General features: G+C 40.8%; 1 protein-coding gene across 5 annotated transcripts in view; it reads left to right on the top strand.

Moving 5' to 3' along the window:
- The window catches only part of TBC1D14 (TBC1 domain family member 14), a 70,492-nt gene that overhangs the window by 21,879 nt on the left and 27,282 nt on the right, over positions 1-21,331 (top strand). For 3 of the 5 annotated variants that reach the window (XM_037385397.1, XM_037385389.1, XM_037385405.1), the window contains 3 exons: positions 226-346; positions 18,238-18,356; positions 21,055-21,137. In XM_037385397.1, coding sequence (XP_037241294.1) covers positions 226-346; positions 18,238-18,356; positions 21,055-21,137 — 323 coding nt within the window. Of the gene's footprint in view, positions 1-225; positions 347-13,712; positions 13,732-13,799; positions 13,929-18,237; positions 18,357-21,054; positions 21,138-21,331 lie in introns of those variants that run through there. The other 2 variants (XM_037385423.1, XM_037385413.1) reach the window with 2 other exon arrangements.

Consider the following 21,331-nt stretch of genomic DNA (forward strand, 5'->3'; position numbering starts at 1 on the left):
TATCTACTAAAAATTCTTATTTAACCAAGTCCATTGCCTAGTACAGTGATAATACTGCATGATGTGCATGATGTACCTCTTGAGGATGGGAAACAGTGTCTGCCAGCACAACCACAAGAGGAGTTGGATTATGTAATTGGGATACATAAGGTTAGCAAATTGTCTGCCCTTCTGTGTTTTATAATTAATCAACCCTTCTTCTTAATCAAACTTTTTTTTTTGTAGGAATTTGTTTACCAGGAAGCAAAGTGCAAGATTTGAAAAACAAAATGATGTGGGATGGAAGTTGTTTGGAAAAGTACCTCTCAGAGAAAACTCGCAGAAAGATCCAAAGAAAATACAAAAGGTATTTGCTTAATTATGTGTTAGGATTAGTGGTAGATGTAGAAGCTGGTTAAATTTATGATCTGTATATATGACTGTGAAGCCTGTTAGTTGTGCACAATTTCTTGGACAGTATCAAAGAAGTTTCTGAACTGCACTTCAAAAGACTCTGTTCTACGTGGTCATTTACATAGACTACTCCATGAAAACACATAACAATTTGATATAAAGCACTTCATGGTGAACATTCAAATTACGTGAAAGTGTTTTTTATAATCAAGCTTTGTAGGTATTTCGAAAATCTTTCAAATGTCTTTATCTTTTTCTAGCTTTCACTGGTTTGTGGCCTTTGTGTCATAGACCCATCTATAACAGGCTGTTCAAAGGGAAATTATGTTCTGCTGGGCCTTGGTTTATTTGTGTTTCAGTAGTAATTAAAAATACATAAATTCAAGGTAGAGTTAATGTGGTAGAGTGCCAGAAACCTGTGATGGAATGCTAGTTTCACTCATTCCTTGTTTTCTGAAGTATTTGCTGTTCGGAGTTCAGATTTTCTGTGTGTGGCCTTGATGAAAATTTGGTTATTGGCTTGAAATGTTGGAACAGTACAATACAGTTCAGGATAAGCAAATGGATTAAAGTTGTTTTTTTTTTTTTCCTTGTACAGTATAGTTAAAAAGGGAGTGTGTATTGAAATTGGTTCCCTGAAGAGAAAAAACTTAAAAACATCAGAAATACGAAAGTATTTAGGTTTCCCCCATCTTCTTTGCTGCTTAACTAGTTTTGCTGGTTTTCATGTGTGTCTGTTGTGTATACTTGTCAGTAGTTTGATCCATGATTTGTCAAACTTTAACATCTTTTTTTCTGTATGGGTTATGGGGGTGAAGATGCCATACAAAAAAAGAAAAATCTTTTTAGGCCTGCCTTAGTGTGTCATAAAACCATTAAAAAAAAAAGGGAAAAAAAACCCCACAATGAAAACCCCTTTTCTCTGTCTTTGCATATCAGTTTTCAAGCTGTAGCCTTATAACGTTGTTGAAAACATTTCAGAGGACTGGTTCTACTACAGATGAACCCAAGCACATTGCTGGTGAATCAAATAACCTGCCTTCCTAGTGGGGAAAAAATCTTGTGAAATCCAGCTGCGTGGTTGGTAGTTTGAGCTGCTTTTCCAGTGAGAAGAAAACATCCTCTTTCAATCTGTCTCGTGATCGGGGTGTTTTCTGATTGCAGGCATTTTATGTGTTTGGGGCTTTCATTGTATTTCATTCAGTTCTCACTTCCTTGTTCAAAGCACTGTGAGAACAGGAAGGTTTGCATAGAAAGACACCACGTAGTAAGAACCTCAAAAACAGCTGCTGTGACTGAAATGAGAATGCTGACTTGAAGGATTGTGCTGCTTTATTTAGGGTAAAGTGCTCTGGAAATCTAGGTGTGTCATGACTGTTCCTAGCTGTAGCCGGGCTGTTAATTTAAGTGAAGTTCAAGCAGCTTTTTGATGTTGTCACTAGGATCAACCACTTAAACTTCATCTACAGCTTGTCTTGATATAATTAACAGTTCTGAAGCATTCACCAAAGATTTTTAATGACACAATTGAAGAGGCTTAGTAATCACAGTACTCTTGACACTTAGCAGTGTATTTTATTGTGGTCATCTGTTCTTTGATAAGTGGGTAAATAATTTATTAACATTTTGTGGCTGTTGCTGGTACTGTGAATATTTTTCTTTTAGGTCCAAACTGTCTTACATGGTGAGTATTCAGTGTTCCTAGAACATTACAGCTTTTAATGGTTGTATGAATTTTGTTAGGAAAAAAAAAAGCTATTGAAGAATTATGTGGTGTGGCGTCTAAACGTTAATGAGTTTCTGGCAAGATTGCAAGTCTGAAACAATTGTCTCCAATGCCTCTTGGATAACAGTAACTAATCCTTCCTAAGTTATTTGGCACTTTCCTGGAGTTATGTTTGACATGTAGACTTTCTGAGACATGAGTAATGCTGTAAATAACTTACCGAGCCTCCCTGGCACCCCAAAGCATATCACGTTTAGGTTACCCCTCACAGGTTGCTTTGACAATGACAAAGTAGCACTTGTGTTGCAGAGGTTTTTTGCCCATTTAGAGGCATACTTTTAGTCCTTTGATTTGTGCCTGAAGAACTTTTGCATATGTGGAGGAGGTGACAGCACATTGGGATGATGCCTGTTAGCCAGCACCAGTTCCTTCTGTCTGGTGAAAAAGGGATACTAGACCAGAAGAATAAACACTGATGCTGTTTCTACCTTGAGGTATTTTATTTCCAAGGCCAGAAGAGTAGGTGCTCGGAGGATCCTTATCTTATATATTGAAGAATTTGGAGGTATGCAGTGAAATATGGGAGTTGGGGAGGATGGCTGTGATTTAGGTAAATTGTTAGTGTCCTAGTAATTGATTTCAGCATCTGCACTTTTTCCTGTAGGGCATGAGGCAAGGTGCCTAAACTATTTATTTTTTAGGTGGCTGTTAATTGTCTGGCCTTCATGTATGCTTTACTTGAAATTGGGATGGATTATTTTTTTTCTAAATTTAGTTTTTCTTTCCAGAACTGCCGGGGCCTTTCTTAAAGCTCAATGTAATGGGACATACACTTGCATTGTATGAAACCTTCCGTAAACACCAGGTGTGCTGGGAAGCTGATTGTTTGAGGTTGCAAAGTTGGTGACTCTTTGGAGCCTGACACTCCATATCTTGATCATCGGTGTTTCGCTACTTGACTACCACATTGTCGTATGCAAAGAAATGTGGAAAGCATTGTGAGACACTCTTAAATTAACTTGTCAGCATTGGAGCTGGGTCTTGAGGACTGTGTGGGGAGCTGTGAGGTCCTGAACAGTGATGGCAAGATCATAATTGCTAAGTGAATGATAACTGAACTCATCTGTACGTACTGAGTGAAGTGTGTAGAGCACACGGTAGGAGTGGAAAATGTCACCTAGACAGAAGGGACTATTTAAAAATCCAAGTATTCTTTTAACATAATGTTGCATGTAACTTCCTCTACACTTCAAGAAAACCGAACTGTAGGGTGAAAAGGGAGAGTCAGTTTTCAGACATTATGAGAAGTCAGCAGGGTTCTGAACCCTCTTGCGCTAACACAGTGATTCATAGCGCCAGTCACCTGTCACTTCATACCATGAATTTCAGATTATGTTACACAGCTGGGCTTAGGCAGACTTGATGAGAAATGCATTGCTCATATGCTGCTGGCCACAGTTACCATGGGTATTGTTTCCTTCCCATAGTACACTTTACTCCTCCTGTCTTCTGTATGTGCAGGATTATCTGACTTCATTTATAGGATTCAGTGCTCTGACAGACTTATTTCTAACGTTTTGTGCTACTGACATGATGGACAAAAGAATTGTGTTGGTGTGCCTTTGTAACTAACTTTTCATCCCTCTGCCTCTTGAGTATTCATCTGAATTTGTACTGAAGAGATACTCAGTGCCCTGTTAAAGGACTTCATGCCTATTTGCTGGTGGCAGAAAACTGATAGGCTTCTGATAGTCTGTTACTTGAGATGCCTCAGGTTTGGAGAAGAGTGGAGATGTGGACTGTACCATCCCTTTGAGCTTGACTCTCTCACTCCTGTTCCTCCAGTTCCTGGCTCTGGTGGTACATTGAGCCAGGAGCCTTTCCGTTCTCTGGCTGCTCAGGCTTGACTTAATGGTTCTTTTCAAGGAAAAAACCCACAGACTTCTTCATACCATGGAGTCCATGTCTTCCTGCAAATTGTCTGCTCACAATGATGTTATTGTCTGTGTGGTGAAATACTCATTAGCCCTTAGACCAGGGGTCCTCAAACTTTTTAACCAGGGGGCCGGCGTGCGGATGCAGTGGCAGGCAGTCATCTGTGGCTGCTTGGTTTCCCCCCCCCCCCCAACCCCCGGCGGGGGGTTCTGTAAATACCGGGGGCCGGATTGAGGACCCTGGGGGGGCCGTATCTGGGCCACAGTTTGAGGACCCCCGCCTTAGACTGTAGGAGGCTCAATCTGCCTAACTATAGAGGTTCTTGAGTAGTGTTTCTATTGACAAAATATTGGTCTAATTCTGAAAGGCAAGTTAAAGGTGATAAATTCTTCATTGTGATTTTTACTTGATTATGCTTTCCTGCCATGAAAAAATGGAGAAAAAAAATGTTTTTTTGAAGTTGCATGTAACTTGTTTAGAATAAATGAAGTTCTTTGGATTATCTAAGATGTTACAAAATAAGCTGACCTTAATAATAGCTGTGGTTATCAATTTCTATTTGTAGCAGTCCTTAAGTTTCACGTACCTATGGAAATCTATTTGATTGGGCTTGCTTGGTACGCACCTCTTTGTGCACAGGAACTGAGGTGACTGAGCCACCAAGCAATCCTTTCCTAAGTCAGCTTCTTTTGTTTCCAGAGAAACATCAAAGAAATCCTTTGTGTCAGGTCACTCATTAGAGCCCTGTGACTATTCAATTAATTTGGCTGCAGACTCCTGTAAAGAGTTAACTGCTGTGTTTGTGGTTCTGTTTTCTGATACCTTTATTATATGGATGAAAGTTGGTGGTTGGTTTTTTTTTTCTAGAATGAGATGAACAAAGTTGACTGCAAACTTAAATAGTCTTCTGAAAGATAAGGATGATGTATTTGTATGCACATTTTTTAAACTTACATAAAGGGAGCAATCTTCTAAAATACATTCTTATTGTACGTTGTTCTGGTACTTTCCCCACAATAATCTTGTCCGGGATTGAAAGCCATTTACAAGAATGAATGCAATTTTAAGATGTGTGCTTATATAAAGTACAAAAGAGGAAAAAAAGTAATTGAACTGTGAAGCGGTTAAAAATTGATTTTAGAAATACCAGTGTTTATTTCCTTCCTGCCTCCTACTTGTAAAATAAACGATGAAAACTCCAGTCCATCAAACTTCAGTTGCCTTTCACAATTTGAATTTTGTTATACCATGACTGAAGATGACTGTACATATACAACTTGAGCCAGGCACAATATGTAAGGAGAAATAGCATTTTTCCCCCCCCGACCAAAAGAATGGTCAGACAGGCTTTTGAGCACATAAGCCTTTTCTCAGGTCCTGTAAAAACTCCTCTGACAGCACGCACTTGTTTAACTGTTGTATATCCAACATAGCATCATAGTTTATTTTAATAATGTGGGAGTTAAAATCTCTGCAGCTAAGTTGTTGTTTGTCCTACTTTTAATGCTCTCAGTATACATTAATATTAGTCTTCTGATGAAGACTTAATAGTGGCTTATGCTAAGGTTGGATTGCTTTGCATGGTCACCAGGAGCTTTTGTACATGTTTCATCCAGGTAAATGTTTTAAAGCTTGAAAGCTGTCAGAACAACTCATCTTGTCTGAGAAGCTGGAAATGCATTTACAATGGAGGCTTGTATGATTAGGTTTTTTTATTGATTATGTTTAGGAATCCTGCTTGAGCAGAACTGGTTCTGCCAGTTGCTTTTGTAATTGATGTGTGAAAATGCGCTGACAGTCAGATGACAGTACTTCACTGAGAATAACCGCCAAAGTCAATTGTCTTCCAATAGGCAGTAGAGCTGAGCTAGGCTTTGCAGCCACTGTTCTTGCAGGAACTCTTCAAGATTGGTAAGAGCAGCACATGTAAATACCAGATGTTTGTAATGCTGTCCTCAGCATACTGTTTGGTTGTCTCCTCTCATGTGATCAGTCTTCACAGAACTTGTTTGCAGCTGGCCAGTCAAGATCTTTGTGTATTAAGAGACCAATGTGTATAGAAGAAAGTCAGACTTTAGCTGTATCCTAGAGACAAGTTACAGCTGCCTTGCCCAGAGGAGCAGCTTGAATGAAGCTACTTTTTTCTATAGCATATGACTACTTTTTTTCCCCCCCTCTAATAGGAAAACCCATTTTTTAATCGGTGCATAATTTTTTTCCCTTCCCAAAGTGCTGTGATGTGACCTATGAAGACTGTTCCATTTAACTGGAATCCTATGAATTCCAGTAAGAGCTCAATGGAATGTCTTCATTTTCTTAGAGTTAGGAAAAAATTTCTTTGCTGAAAGAGTGGTCAAAAAAACCCAGAGAAGTCCACTGACTCACCAACCGCAGATGTGTGGAGGTTCTCGTGCAGCTCCATGTGCAGGAGCGCTCCAGATGGAAGCTGAAACGTGGCTAGTTGCTGCCACGTGTTCCACTTCAGCAGCCCTCTTGCTGATGGGTGGCAGTTGTCTGAAAACACTGAGCTTTTCTAAGTGTTTCTTAACCATGCTTTAGGCTGTATTCAGATGGTCCATTCAGGACTTTTTGAAGAGGAAGTGGTTGGCTCAAGCTGGCAGCTGATTCTGGCAGGAGCCTGATCTACAGTTTTGGATGAAGCATTGTCTTCTGCTCATACTGAGTTTGTCTTCGGATAGATCACTGGATAAATCATTGTGACTAATGGCTATAGCTGTTAATGGCAGGGTGCCTGCTTGCATGTAGACTTCTTCACACTTCAAAGTGTCCTGGCTATAAACTTAGTATATGTTTTCTGTTCTGCAGTAGAAGTCGGAGTGTGTAAATGAGCCACTTCCTCTGTTCTCCTCCTGTGGTTTCATTTCTACTTGTCAGCCTTCAAAAAGGCAGGATTTAGATCTTTTGTGGCGTGCCTGAGTTCCTGTTTTTAAGAGTAAAGAAACAGAAGTGCAATTGCAGTGCAAGAAGGCATAGTTACTTTGGTTAGCCTAAAACTAACCTATGCTTATCCTTGTGCAATCTTTAGAAATAAAGGTGTAACTCTAATTTTGTCACCTCAGAATTACAACCCAAAATTTGCAAGTTGCCTTAATGCGCTATTTCATGTCTTTCCTTCAGATTCAAGTAAAAGTAGTATTTTATTGTAATTGTATATTAAGGGTATCTAATTTTTGTGAAGGAAAATAAAAATAAAATAAAGGAAACCTGTTTTGTCACTGCTGTTCTAAAATCTTTCCCCAATAAGAACTGCACTGAATAGATTATTCAGCAATTCAGCTGTATTAGTCTACAAAGAGTGTGTTGCCCTTGTCCTGACTTGAAAATTATCTGCCTCAAACAAACCTACTATCATATTTAAACAGATAAAGCAAGAGTAATAGCTTCCATCCACAGTAAATGAAAGGGTAATTTAATACTATGGCGGAAGGATTGTTCCTGAGTATTTTAATGATAAAAGAATGTAATGTGACCCACCCAGGTATCATAATTTAGCAGAGTCTTAACTGCCGAAGTGCTGCTTTTGATGCTGTTGGAACTTCTTGCCTTATGTTATGAACATCAGGCTAATAGAAAATAATAAGCTTTGAGTATCAGTTTTAACAGGTATGACAGGCTACAAAGTATTTTTTTGAAAAGTGAGGCATCTTTTTTTCCTCCTTTTCCAGTTTTAAAGCTTTTATTTGCGTTTTATCACTCTAAAGGTCCTCATAAATTACCTAGCTCAAAAGCCCAGAAGCTGGAGGGATCCTAAATAGCTGTTACAGGCGGTGTTTAAGGATAGGTATCTCCTCTCTGGAATAAAGATACTAAATAGATAGAAGTATAAGCTTTGTTAGTTGTTACTGCAGTCAAAATGTCAGCTGCTAGTCTCTATTGAAGGGTCTGTTTCAATGCCAGTGGTATGTTTTAGGTAAAATGCAGTAAGTTTAAAGTTGTCCAGTGAGATAGTAAAGTTTGTCTGTCTTAATTGAAACAGTTACTTTGTAGCCCAAGTTGATGTATAGCCTTAGCTGGAACATAAATTCACATGGCACAAGATTATTTTTAAATGCAGGAGGCCAGAAATTCATGGAAAAATGCTTGACTTTTAAGGCTGAAGTATACAGCTCTTAGGACCTCAAATTTTCAAGGCCAGGAAAGACTTTTTCGGAAGACCTGGTACCTCAGTGGAAGTTTGTTCTCATCTCTTGTTAATTGATAATCCAACATCCAGCTGGCATTTGTGTGTCCACTTGTGCTTTATAGATAGATACTTAAACACCTACATCTTTCTGTAGCCAGTAAGTTTTTTGGTGTAGTAACCTTCCACTGTGTGTGTTGATAAGCAACACACAGGGGGCTTTTGGGTCCCCTGTCCTTGGGTTTTTGAATGAAAATGGAAGTCTGTAGAGAGCAAGACTAGAAATACTCAAAAGTATGTGCCAGTGTTGCATGGCACAAACACTTGGCAAAACATTACTGTGAAGCAAAGCAGGAGATAAATCCTTAAAGGCAGGTGTGTTTAGCCTCTAAATATTGTGGTGGAACTGTCTGTCCCAACAGGAGTCTAGAACTTGCATTGCTAAAATGTAAAACTGAGATAGCTTTGCTAGACTTCGATATGTTATTTTTGTGTTAAACAGAAGCAAGCTCCCAAGAAACCCAACTCAAACATTTTCTTTGTCTTCCGTTTTATACATCTCAAACCTCATCTAAAATTAAACGGGGTGCAGGGTGAAGGTTTTGAAAGGCTAACTCTTACAATGCTTGCTAGCAACAGCAAACAAAGCTGATGTTATTTAGCTCTGCAAAATGAATGGAGTTATTGTATGCATGTTATGGAAACCCTGAGGTTCTGGATGTAAGGATTTCAAAAAGCCAGACACGTACTTATTCCTTAAGTGTCATTCTAAAGAAAGACTGGGAAAATGTTTCTTCAAATTTTACATTCTTACTCTCCCTCTTGCTCTCAGAGGACACTTTATCTCATTTTTCTGACATGATTGTATTACACATTTTTTGTGTCTGTTAGTAATTTCCACATGAAAATTTTCTTTTGCTCTGTTGACTAGTTGTCTCTTTAGCATGACAAAGTTCAGTGGAAAGAGTTTCATGAATATTAAAGCCTGGAAATAGTCATTGCTTTAAGCTAGGCTATGAAGGTATGTTGTCTTCCTTCATATATTTTACTTGTATTTGTGTGTAGCTTTAAAAAGCTAAACTCTCTTCTCAAGGCTGAACCTTAAGTTACAAGGAAGATGATATTCAGGACAATTTCCATGTTGATACAGTGTTTTGTAAAATTAAACGCAGAATGCACAAGAGTTGACCAGTCCAAACAGATGATGAGAGAGAATATGAAGTGTATCATCAGTAGGAGTACAAAAGGAGCTTTTGTTAAACATGTAGGAAATTGGCACCAGTAACTGCTTCAAGGGTAATTTCAGGGATCAGAGAAGCAAATGTGGATACAGGAAACCACTCAAACAGGCTTTAGCGTATAGTCTTATCATGTTGTTTTTCTATAATTTCTAAGGGCAGACAACTATGAAACCTGAAAAGGTCAGAGATCGTTAGAGATGCGCAAATCTTGATGAGGAAGCAGAATAGAAATTAGTGGAGGCATTTGAAAAGCGGAGGGAAGGTGTAATATGCTTAAAAGTATCAGGTGAAGTACCTTTTCTCACACTATTTTTCGTGTATGTACTGAAGTAATGTAGTTAAATACAAGCCTACACATACCCACCTATGCAGACAGTTGTTTGCAAACAGAAATAGTAACTGTGTGCTGTGGTGGGCATCTGAACATCATAATAATGCAAGTTGTTGTGCATTGCAAAGTAGATGGTATTTCTGGGTAACTTTTTATGCTGTCTTGAAGATTGTGAGTACTTGAGGTAATATTTACAACTGATTTGAGAACTTGCAAGATAAAATGCCATGTTCCTGTGACTCCTATATCCCAGAGTTAACCCGGTACATTTCAGAATGGCACCAGCATGAAGCTGACATGGCTTGGAGAGTCCTTTCATTTCTGTGTCTTGTTCAGAAGGACAGTTCTGACATGCTCTTCAGCCAGACTGAAGAGCATGTTGTTTGAGACTAGACAGGAAAGATAAATAGTCTTCTAGGTCAGCACTTAATGTGAAATGTCAGAAGAAAAAGTTCACTGAAACAAAAGTCCATCCACTGCAATCTGTATAACACCTAAGTGATACGCTGAAAGCAGGTGTTGGTAGTGTTTTATTCTGGCAGATGTTAATTTAAAAAAAAAAACCCTAACAATTTAGCTGGCATTCTCTTCTTGCTCAAGCGTTCATCAGATGCTTGCCCTGCTGGAAGCCTTTCTTGTAGATATTTCCCCTTGTTTGATACTGAAGTGTAGCAGATAGTATTAGTATGTAGGGAAACTGTGCACATGTTTGCATATGCTGATTAAATTACATCCTTTTCAGTGTTCTGAATAGTAGGGTGGGGTTTTGTGTTACTGTGACTCATATTGGAGTCACTTGTAACAGTATGCTGCACAATCTGATAAAGATCGCAGGTTTGACAACAAAGAGCTGCAACAAAGAGCTGTTCTTAGACCACATGGTTCACAGATATACTTTGTCTCTGAGGGTACTTAAGATATAGGGAACTATTCTAGGTTCCTTTTATTTTTTTTGCTTTTTAAATAAAGCATGTTACTCTATATGAACTAAAAAGCACTTGAATTATTTACATATAGCACAAATGAAATGGAACCCTGAGGGGAGAACCATTAATACGTAGCATGTTGCGCAATTAGAGATGACAGATTCCAAAACAGAAAACTGTTACTCTTTCTTGAAAGACCTAACTTGGTCTGATCTCTAGGCTTAGGTTTTAAATGTTCCTTAACTTGATGCCTCTGTCGCTCAAAATATGATGCTGTAAAAATACGTATATGTGAAAATTCTTAAAATAGTCCAGTGGTGGGAGCACAGGACTGCAAAGAAGAGTATGTGGCTTCTGGTTCTCTCTTTACTGTTAACCTTTTGGAAGATGTGTGCATTATTTTGTTAATTAACTCAACATGTTTGCCTGGGACCATAGTTGCAAGCCCCAAGTTCAGTATCACCTGTAATCAGAAGAGAGAAGTAGGTGCTTCTCAAGGGAAAAAGGGGAAATTTCAGAGCACTTGAAATAATGCTTAAAAATAAGTAGCGTGAGGTTTTCCTCATGTGAACTGGCTGTAGTCTCTTAGCCTTATATTGCTTAAGCATTCCTAATTTGTTACGTATGGAACAGGAGAATACTGGGGTACTAAAGATGAGAAGTATGCCCTGGTGGAAGATAAAACTTCATGCAGATAATGTTACTTCAGTCAAGTTCTGTCATCACGTTGCTATCTTCTGCTCTGGTATCCCTTCCATAATATAAGAGGATTAAATATATATACAGATGGGTAAAACAAGTAGTGCTGATGGTTCTTGAACTGTGTGCAACTGAGATTTCTCAGGTTGTTAGATCAGTAACTAATAAACTAATTGCATTTCAGAATAGTTGTGCACTAGTTTTGAACTTGTATAAAAAGCTCTCATATATATCCCTTAAGGTGGGGGTTGAAAATTTATTATTTGAGCTCAGCAGTTTGTATTCTCTGTCAAGTTTTGAAGGATATTCTTTTGAGTTTTGCCTGAGGTGTCAGTATTCTAAAGTTCTTTTTGATTACTGTATATGTAAGAACCTCCATTAACATAATTTTTTTTTATGGCCTAGTGCCATGTCAAGAATCAGATCTTAAGTTTCCCAGCCCTATGATTATCACAAGTTTCATGATTTGCTGGTTTCAATTAAGCTTCTAAAAGAAACCATCATGCTTCTTGCTCCTTTTCCTGCCTTCTGTTTCCACATAGTACATTGCCCCACAGCAGACATTACCAGAGTAACCAAACTAAGCCAACGAAATAAGTTAGGTTTTAGCAGTATCATTTCCCCAATCTAGTGTACTGTACAGTCACACAAGTAATGATACGAGGGGCCAGAAGGGCAGGGGAAGGCAGTGAAGTGCTGGGTGTGTACCAGATTAAATTTATCTACTAAATCACTTTATAAAGGGCAAGAGATGACAGGTGAATATGCAGTAGAAAGCAGTGAAGCAACAGAAATAATGCTGAAGCAATGCTTAGGTAGTAGTCAGGCTCAAAACCCAGAGAAAACAATTTTCTCTGCTTGTGTGGTCCGGTTCCGGTTCCTATCTCAGATACCAAATGAGGTGGGAAGTCCAGTGGAAAAAATACCATGTAATTAATTTGTTTGAGTAGCCTCAGGAACTCTTATAATTGTGGCAGCCTAAAAATAGTGACTGCTACCAACTGCCTGTGTAATGTGTGGCTAGCTATGGTTTGAGTTACAGAGTGTACTTCAGCTTTTCATGCCACAGAAGTGTCTTCTCATATTCACCAGGCGTCACTCTCTGCTAATAAGTGTTTCGCAGAATGTGTAGTTGATTGAGCTCTTCTTCTCGTGCATCGACAAACTATTTCCAACACCCAGAAGGGCTGCAATATTGTTCTATTTTCAGCCTGTGAAACCGGGGGGATTTACTACAAGAATACTATTGTCCATCTAAGGTTGCCGTTTTTCTCATGATCTGAAGTTTTTGCTGTGTTAATAGTTGTAGTTTTATATAAATATTTTTTTGATACAGGTGATGATTTACTGCTTCAGATAGCTTATGAGAAAAAGCATTAGCATTGGAGGCTGCAGTGCTTTTCATGTGCTATGTTGACTTGGCATCGTGGCAATTATTAGTGCTCTGCTGCTTGGATGGCAGATGTCTGTAATTAATTGGTGGTGGCCGGAGTGAAGCTGAGATACTTTTAAACAGTGAGCTGTTCCTCACTTGGTATATAACGTTGCTGCATCGGTGAATTAGAAATCACAGGTTGAAAACAATAGCTAAGTTACTTTATCAAAATCGTTAGCTGTTATCTCAACTGTTGCAAAGCCACCTCTTGAGAGCGGAACACCGTGGTGCCAGGTGGGTTTCGAGTTGGTCCTTGCTGCTCATGTCGTGGTTCATGGCCTTGAGAAGGGCTGCACTGCCAGCGAGGTTAAGGAATACAGAACCCTCGGCACAGTGCTGGGGAAAGAGCAGCCAGCGGTTGCGGGTGATAGATGATGGGATGAAAAGCATTGCCCAGGTGTGACGGGGGGGTGTGTGTGTGTGTGTCAGACCTGCGGGGGCGTTTTATACGTAAGCGTCCGTCAGAAGAGGAGAGAGCGGTGCGGGGTGCCCCAGCGCCGCGGCGGTTCCGCGGGGGCCGGTGTCGGGCGGGCTGTTGGCGCCGCTCGGGCGCGGCGGGGCCGGGAGCCAGCGGAGCGCCGTGCCGTGCCGTGCCGCTGCGCCCCGGAGCCGCCCGCACGCGTCTGGGCTGCGCGGGGCAGGCGGAGGCGGCTGCAGCTCGTGCACACCAGCCTGCGCGCGGCCTCGGTTACCCGTCCCGGCCCCAGCTGTGAAACGGGCGCGGAGGAGCCGCTCGGGCGGCACACGGGGCGGGAAGCCGGTGCCGGGTGGAGGCACTGGCCTCCCCGGGGCGGCCGGGCTGGGACGGGGCCGCTGCCGCCGGGGCCGCCGCCGTGCGCGCCGTGCGTGCTCAGGCAGCGCTGTGCGAGACGGAGAGAACCGATCGGGTGCGGCGGCTCCGCGGGTGATTAGCGGGGCTGGCGGGGCGGGGCGGGCGGAGGCGCTGCGCCCGCGGAGGGCGGCCCGGGCAGGGCAGGTTGGGGCGGGCGGCCCGCGAGGCCGTGCGGGCCCGGGCGGCGCCGCGGCGGGGAGCCAGGCCCGCGGTGCGGGGCGGGCATGGGGCTCCGGCGCTGCTGCCGGTGAAGGGCCGCAGCTTTCATGGTGAGCGAGGCCGCGCCGGGGGTGGGCGCGGGCAGCCGCGCTGGCGGCGGGCAGGGCAGGGCGGCTGCTGCTGGCCGCCGGGGTCGAGGGGGCGGCGGGCTGGGTGGGCGCGGACTTCAACGCGGATCGGTAAACCCGGTCTCGTCCGCTTGTAAATGGCCTGGCTGGGTGCGGGGAGAGCCAGCTTCCCGGGAAGGGGATCCCCTGCGGGAGGGGGGCGGCAGACCCCGCGGTGCTGGGAGGCGGCGGCACAGGCCCGCCGGGGGCTGGGGCCGCTGCTGGGTCCCGGCTCCCGTCCCGGCACGGCTGCGAGCCGCGGGGCGGGCGGGCAGCCCTGCCTGCCGCTCCCGCACACACCGCCGGTGTTTCATATTCGGCTTCGGCGGAGAGCGGCTGCCTTGAAACGAACGGGGGGCGAACACCAGGTGACCTTGATGGAGCAGTTTGCGTTGTGGCAGGCTCGGCTGTGCCGTGCTGCGGGTCCCCGGGGCGGCTCGGTGCTCGGTTAGCGCGGCTCCTCTCCTGGCGCTCGCCCTCTCTGCGGCTGGGCTGTTGGTGTTTCTCCCTAGGGATGGTTTAGGATCCCTTTGCAGGTTGTTTTCTCAAAGAATTGCGGAGGATCAGCGCAGCTTGAACTTACTGCCCATCAGCTGCAAAGCTCCCGGGTTCTACCCCGAATTAAACTTGTGTTGGGGGAGTGTGTTTCTGTGGGTTGGTTGTTGTTGTTGGTTGGTTGGTTAGGGGATTTTTAAACCAGTGCTTTAATCTGCAGTACGCTCTCTTAGAACATCTTCAAATCCCTGTTCAGCTGTTGTGGCTGAATAGGTAAAGACGAAACCTAGAAGAAAGCCTAAGTAATCTCAGTGATAAGAATGTATTCTAAATCATAAACGGTCGGCTCATCCTAAATTGATCCTAAAATTAACTTGCAACCATATCGGGTTAGTAACACCTAATTGCAGTATAGGATTTATAGGCACTGAGTTATTTGTATTGGTAAGAGATATGAGTCTGGTCTGGTTTAAAAAAATAAAAAGGAAAAGCTGTTGTGTGGTTCAGCCTATTGCAGTATGCCTGCATGTGCAAATACTTCTTGCTCAGTCAGCAGATACTCTGAGTTTGTGGAGGCTTCAGTGTGCCTCATTGCGATATTATACATTATGCTCTGTTTGAAACGGCTTTCTCTTTTTACTGGAATAAAACATCTTTTTCACAGGCTTTTGTCTTCTGTGAGTTTTGGGTGTTTTGTTCTGTTGTAGTTTCTTTGGGGGTGGGTCTTGTTTGGGTTTTTATTTATTTTCACTAATTAAATATCAGTCTTGTAGATAATGATTGTCACCAACGGATGTTTTTATTCTTTTTTGGCTGCCACTGAAAACGATGAAATTACTACAAAGGATTTGTAATCTGATAAAACGTGCCACTCCCATTTTTGTGCTGCTCTGGCTTCTTTGCTATAGGGTGGTGCTGAGTAGAACACGTCAGTAAATACTTGCTGAAATGCAGGGTGGGCTTTTGCTCCTTAAGAGGTTTGAATAACTACTAATGTGCCAGCACTGTAACTAGCCACCTGTATTCCAAAATAAAACATTCTTTAACCAAGAAATTCTTGGAAGAATGATACGCATAGTCCTGGTCTGGAAGACTGTGCTTAGGTGAATGAGATTTCCAAATTAATTCCTTTGTATGGAATAAAATCCCCATCACAGCCCAGTGTATATGGTTTTTCTTACCTTCCAAAAGCAATTTTGCTGTGCATTTGGCTATGAAAGAAGACCCTGAAAATAATTTTTATAAGCCAAAACTAAGCAGCTTTTCTGGAATTTTTACTGTAATAAGCATTGGGTGCGTGTGTTTTAATATCAACTTCTGTGATGTTTTAGAGAGATTGAATGTAAGATGATTTCTGCATGTTAGTAGCTTCCTTTGTATGCTGGATGGTCTTTCACTAGTAGCATCTCAAAGGAGTAAAAATGTTAGATTTAGGGACAAGGTTCATCTTGTCTGTGGAAGCAGTAATAGAGGTTAATGTTTGACTGTGTTCATTTGTAAAAAACAACTAATAAAAAAATTTGACTCCTAATAGAAACTGGGAGAAAGAATAGCCATTTGCTTGATTCCTGTCAGCACAGTGGATGTACTCTGCATTTGATGGTGCAGCTGAAGCATGTTATGATGGTGCACTCATACACTGGTCACTGTCAGCTGCTTGCAAGGAGTTGCTAATGTAAAAATAATGTCTTAGCTCTATGAATCTGCTCTCGATCACAATACATTTTTTAAGGATATTTATTTGCTCATTTTCTCTCCAAAGGTTTGGTTTTCTGTGAACAGCTTTGTCAGCATGAGTACTATCCCTTTACTAAACAAACCTAAGTACTATTCAGTAATTTAAATACGTTTTTCTTGGTTCTTTTCCTTGTTTTCAAACTGAGGTCATGCAGTCATATTAACTGGTATTAATGAGCCTGACATTCCAAATTCATGACAATATTTCCCGTCACAGCAATGCGGGCATCATAGGATTGATTGTTGAGGTAGTGCCAAGTTAACAAACAAGGAAAAAGAGGGATTTGCTGTGTCTTGAGAGCTTCACAGGTCTGCACCCATGAGTCCCACAGAAGTAGCTTGAACTAGAATTGGATTGTACAACAGAGAGTAGAAGACTATGGCTGTGTTGCTCTGCATTCATGTGTGGTTTTCATCCATCCTTTTTTTTTTAAGGTGGGGCTGGAGGAGAAGCAAGTGGTAGGGATCCCGTTTTAGTTTCTGAGTAATCCAGGCTGTTCTGATGGTGTTGGAAAGGTTGTATTTATTGCCCAATTCTTGTAATTGACAGGTTTGGTTGAAAGAAAGGAATTGGTACCACTTGAGGAGCTGTTTGTGCTAACGGGGATAAAGTCCATGGCTGGAACACTGTTCATAGTGCTCATTTATAGTTTCCTTTTATTTTAATAGAAATGGTATAAACATGCTACACGTGAAAGCAGGTGGTTTCTGGAAGTGGCAAAATTCGTTATGAAGTTGAATGTAGAAGTATCTGTAGTATGTTTTTTGTTTTTCTAGGACTCTTTGACTGTGTTTGTGTATCCCTGATATCTGAATACTTAATGTGTGCTATAGTACTTCAAGCATTGGAGTAGATGGGAGTTGTGTAAAGGTTGTTTTATCCCATTAGGTCACTGGTTTTGGGACATTTTCTTCCAGAACAATGTTTGTGGGGGAATATTAGCATGGTACATGTAATGCCAGGCCATCTAATGTAGATCATAGTGATATAGTAATTAAGGGTGGAAGGACCTCTGAGGGCTAACTCCCCTTTCAGAGCAGAGGCTACCTAGACCAGGTTCTCAGGGCTCATCCACCTGAGTTTTGAATGCCCTCAAGGTCTGAGGTTCTACCACATCTCAGAAAACTTGTTCCCAGCATTTGACTACCCTCCTGGTGATTTTTTTTTTTTCTTTTTTCTCTGAGACCTGAATTCCCCTTACAGCAGTTTGTGCCTGTTGTCTTCACGTTCTTTATGCAAATGCCTCAGAGATTCTACTCGGCCTTCACCATCTTGTTACTGCTGTCTACCAAAGATCCCTATGAAGCCTTCTCCTCTGCAGGCTGAATGAGCCCAGTTCTCTGAGCCTCTCTTCGTATGTCACTTGCTCCAGACCCCAGTCATCTTGGTGACTCTTTGCTAGTCTTGCTTCGGTGTGTCAGTGTCCATATTATAAACATAAGTTAATACACTATACTCTGTTACGATTTAGGATTGTTGTACTTCAAGCCATCCTAACAAGTGTGAGGCTTCTGTGTAATTATGACTTGAACTTTTTTTTTTTTTTTTTTTTTTTTTTTGCCATTGTTAAACTGTTGCATCTGAAAATAGCTTGGGTAGGAGAAATCTTACAATGAGATTTTAAGGCAAGGAGCTTGTGGTTGTTTTTGGCTTCCATTTCAAAACCACGTACATCAAAACAAAAATATTTTAAATAGATTTTATTTTATATGTCAGATAATATGTGCTGTTTGTGATCTCCTTATTAGCAGTACTTTGTAAAGTCAGTCAGAGGAACTTAAGGTGTTTCTACAAATAGCAGGAATGGAAAAAAAACATCAAAACTCACTCCTGAACATAAATTTTAACACTGTTTTCAATTCTGAGGATGCTCTAGTTGAAAAGCTTTAAAGACACTGCTGTTGGCCAGACATGTGAAAGCATTATTTTGATGACTTTTGTGGATCCTCTTTAAATTCTTATGTGCATCATCTTGGTGTTCTCCACTCTTGTAACTTGCCCTGTCTTTTTCTTCTCCAGGAATATGAAGAAAAAACTGGACGAGCTCACAGACCACTCTCCCCTAAACAGAATGTGAGGAAGAATCTTGATTTTGAGCCGCTCTCCACTACAGCACTTATTTTAGAGGACAGACCAGCGTAAGTTTTGGGAGGTACCACAGTGCGGGTCTCCTTAGAATTTGGCTAGCAAAACTTTTCTTACTGTGTATTTGATTACTGTAGCTTAAACAGATGATTTAAAATTTTAAGTAGGATTTTTTTTTCAGGCTAGTGAATATGAAAGTGGGATAATTATGAGAAAAATTAATCAAACAAAAGTAACCTTACTTTATAATAAAAGCAATGGCTTTGTGTGAAAGGAGGTAACTAGGAGGGCAGAGCTGTAGGTTCTGACTGATTCTCGCTTCTAAATGCAAACAAGGGGTTTTTATTTTCCCTGAGAGAACATAAGCATAAAAATGAAGCTGGTATATGCTAAAGAAACTGAGAAGCAAGGATATGGTGTCCTGTTTACACAGATAAAGACCACACCTCCATAAATAATGAAACAATATAATGATTGTTCTGCAGTGGGTTCAGCATTGCATTTTAAAGATTGTCAAGTACTCAATAAGTTGTTTCATGCTTCTGGTACTGCAGGGAGATTCTTGCATATGCAGACTAACTCCATAATGATTTACTGGCAGCTGCCTTACTGTTGTTTGCTCCTGAATGATGCAAATTTGGTCATGTTTAGTCAGTTTATGAATGGTACCCAGCTTTATGGGCATAGTGTCTCCATTTTTAATATAGCAGTGCATTGGTGTAAAGAACTGGCATAACATGGGTCTATGTTTTCATCAACAAACCTGTATGAAGAATGCTCATATCAAAGTGGTTTAGTTGTAGGGTTATTTAAGACACTTTACGGCTTGACTGGTAGACTGTATGATAAGACTTCCTGGGACATCTAGAGCAATGTAAGAGTCATTATTTGTTATAGCAGCTTTTGTCATGTACAGCTGGAAACAATACATACTAGATTATTTATTGTATTTAAAACCTTTTTGCTAAAAATCATTCTTGTGAGATAGTCTGAGAAGTACAGTGCTCAGATAGATTGAATTAGTGATATGATACAGGATAACATTCAGGTTTTGCTTTCTTTCGTACTGTTAGATAGAGGGACTTCTAGCAGAAAAGGTATTTTTAAGATTCTAGACAATTGAATCATAATTTCTCTTGTCTAGCAGGGAAAACTGCTCTGGATATCAATGCTGTGCTCTGATAACTCTTTCTAAAGAATCTTTTTTTAGTTGTTTAGTTACAGTTTAAAGAATCTTTTTTTAGTTGTTTAGTTACAGTTTACACAAATTATTTTAAGATTTTTTTTAAAAAAATTTTGATCTCCTATGACGCAAAGATTTAAGACTTCAGAAAAAAATGCACTAAGATTTTTTTTCTAAAACGGCTGCTCTTGATTTTGTGATCACTTTTGGATTTAGGTGATACTTTCTGGGAAAAATCAGTAAATATTCCATAGTCTTTCTAGTTTTAACTGGAAAAAGCGTTAGTTGAATCATAATAGTTGCTAAACATCATCTCACATGTATGGTGATGCTGTTAAGAGATAGGACAAATAATTTAAGTGGTGGAATTTAAGTTAGCAGAATGTATGTTGTTTCATCTGGTTTTCCTTCCCAAACTTCCCTGACACCATTTCTAAAGACTTGGATTAAAAAAGATGCTGGTCAATTTACATAAATGAAACTTGAAAAAGAGTAGGTTGTACTGTGTGATTGACAAAGACACTAATGTGAAAATCCACTTTCCTTGTTCTTGTAACAGTCCTGGGGTTTAAAAATATTCATAGGCTTGTATCATGGCTATGCATACTTGACAGATAATATGATTATGTAAACAGTGAAGGGTACTGCTGTTAATGGTGACTGTGTTGGAGACTAGCAGCTGCCTTGTGTGACACCTTACAGAAATGTGAAAGTGCATTTTTGCCCATCTTTTTTGTTAACCAAAGATACAAACTGCCCTAGGAACACAGTACAGTGTTCTACAATACTGAAGAGCAAATTACTTAGTCGTTGCCTGTTCTAATGTTTTGGTGATCCTGTAGTTGTATGAGATACATAGTGGTTATGTTCATTATGAATATGGTTAGCTTAAAGTTAATGTGGTCTGACATATGAGCATGTGTATTTGCATGGCAGAGATGTTACCAGTCCAGGCCTTAAACACAAATCAAAAGGGCTGTGTTGGTAGTGATAACGGGAGAATATAGAGGATGAACCTGGTGCCACTTGTTGCTGTAGGAGTGAGGGGGAGGAGTTAAGCCTTTGAAATAGAAGTGGGGTCTCAGAGAGCAGAGGGGGAAAAGGAAGCTGGTGTAGTGAGTCATTATTGCATGTGTAAAGAAAATTGTGGATGTAATTCTTAAACAAGGTTCACAGTAAGAGAGTAGTCTTGCAGCTTATCTGTAGAGATCAGTTTAAGTCAAAACTACCAGCTTGGTATATACCAGTATATTCCCTTTATTTATGAAGATCAGCCTGTGGGTTCAGTTGGTTCTATAACAAAAATGCTGAGATTGCCAAACATAAGGAAATTACTCAGCATATTTTGTGTGTAAAAAAAGTTGTAGCTGGTCAGTGTTCTTCCCTTCTCCTCTGCTGACTCTGGCAAAAAAAAATAATTCTTTCCAAGGATCTGTTGCTTTGTTCTTTGATCAAATATTTTGACAAGAAGCAGTATACACTTTTCTTTTTGAAGTGTCTAGAATTTTCTTTAGACAGGCATGCCAACTTTAAATAACTGAGGAATATTATTTTTTATATATTTTAAGGAACCTCCCTGCAAAACCAGCAGAAGAAGCTCAGAAACACAGACAACAGTATGAAGAAATGGTGGTTCAAGCGAAAAAAAGAGGTGACGGAATTTCTTATCTTCAGAGAAGAAAAGTAAACTTAAGGGGTATTTCTAAACCTGATATGCACTTGTGTCAGTCTGTTGCTCTGTAACGTGAGGGATCTGTGCCTCCTCCCAAAGAAGAATCAATCCACAGAAGAGTGAGAGGAACAAAGGTAGTTTCATTAAAAAGACCCACCTCAAGCTGAAAAAAC

Source organism: Falco rusticolus, chromosome 1 (assembly GCF_015220075.1).
Source record: "Falco rusticolus isolate bFalRus1 chromosome 1, bFalRus1.pri, whole genome shotgun sequence".
Classification (NCBI taxonomy): domain Eukaryota; kingdom Metazoa; phylum Chordata; class Aves; order Falconiformes; family Falconidae; genus Falco; species Falco rusticolus.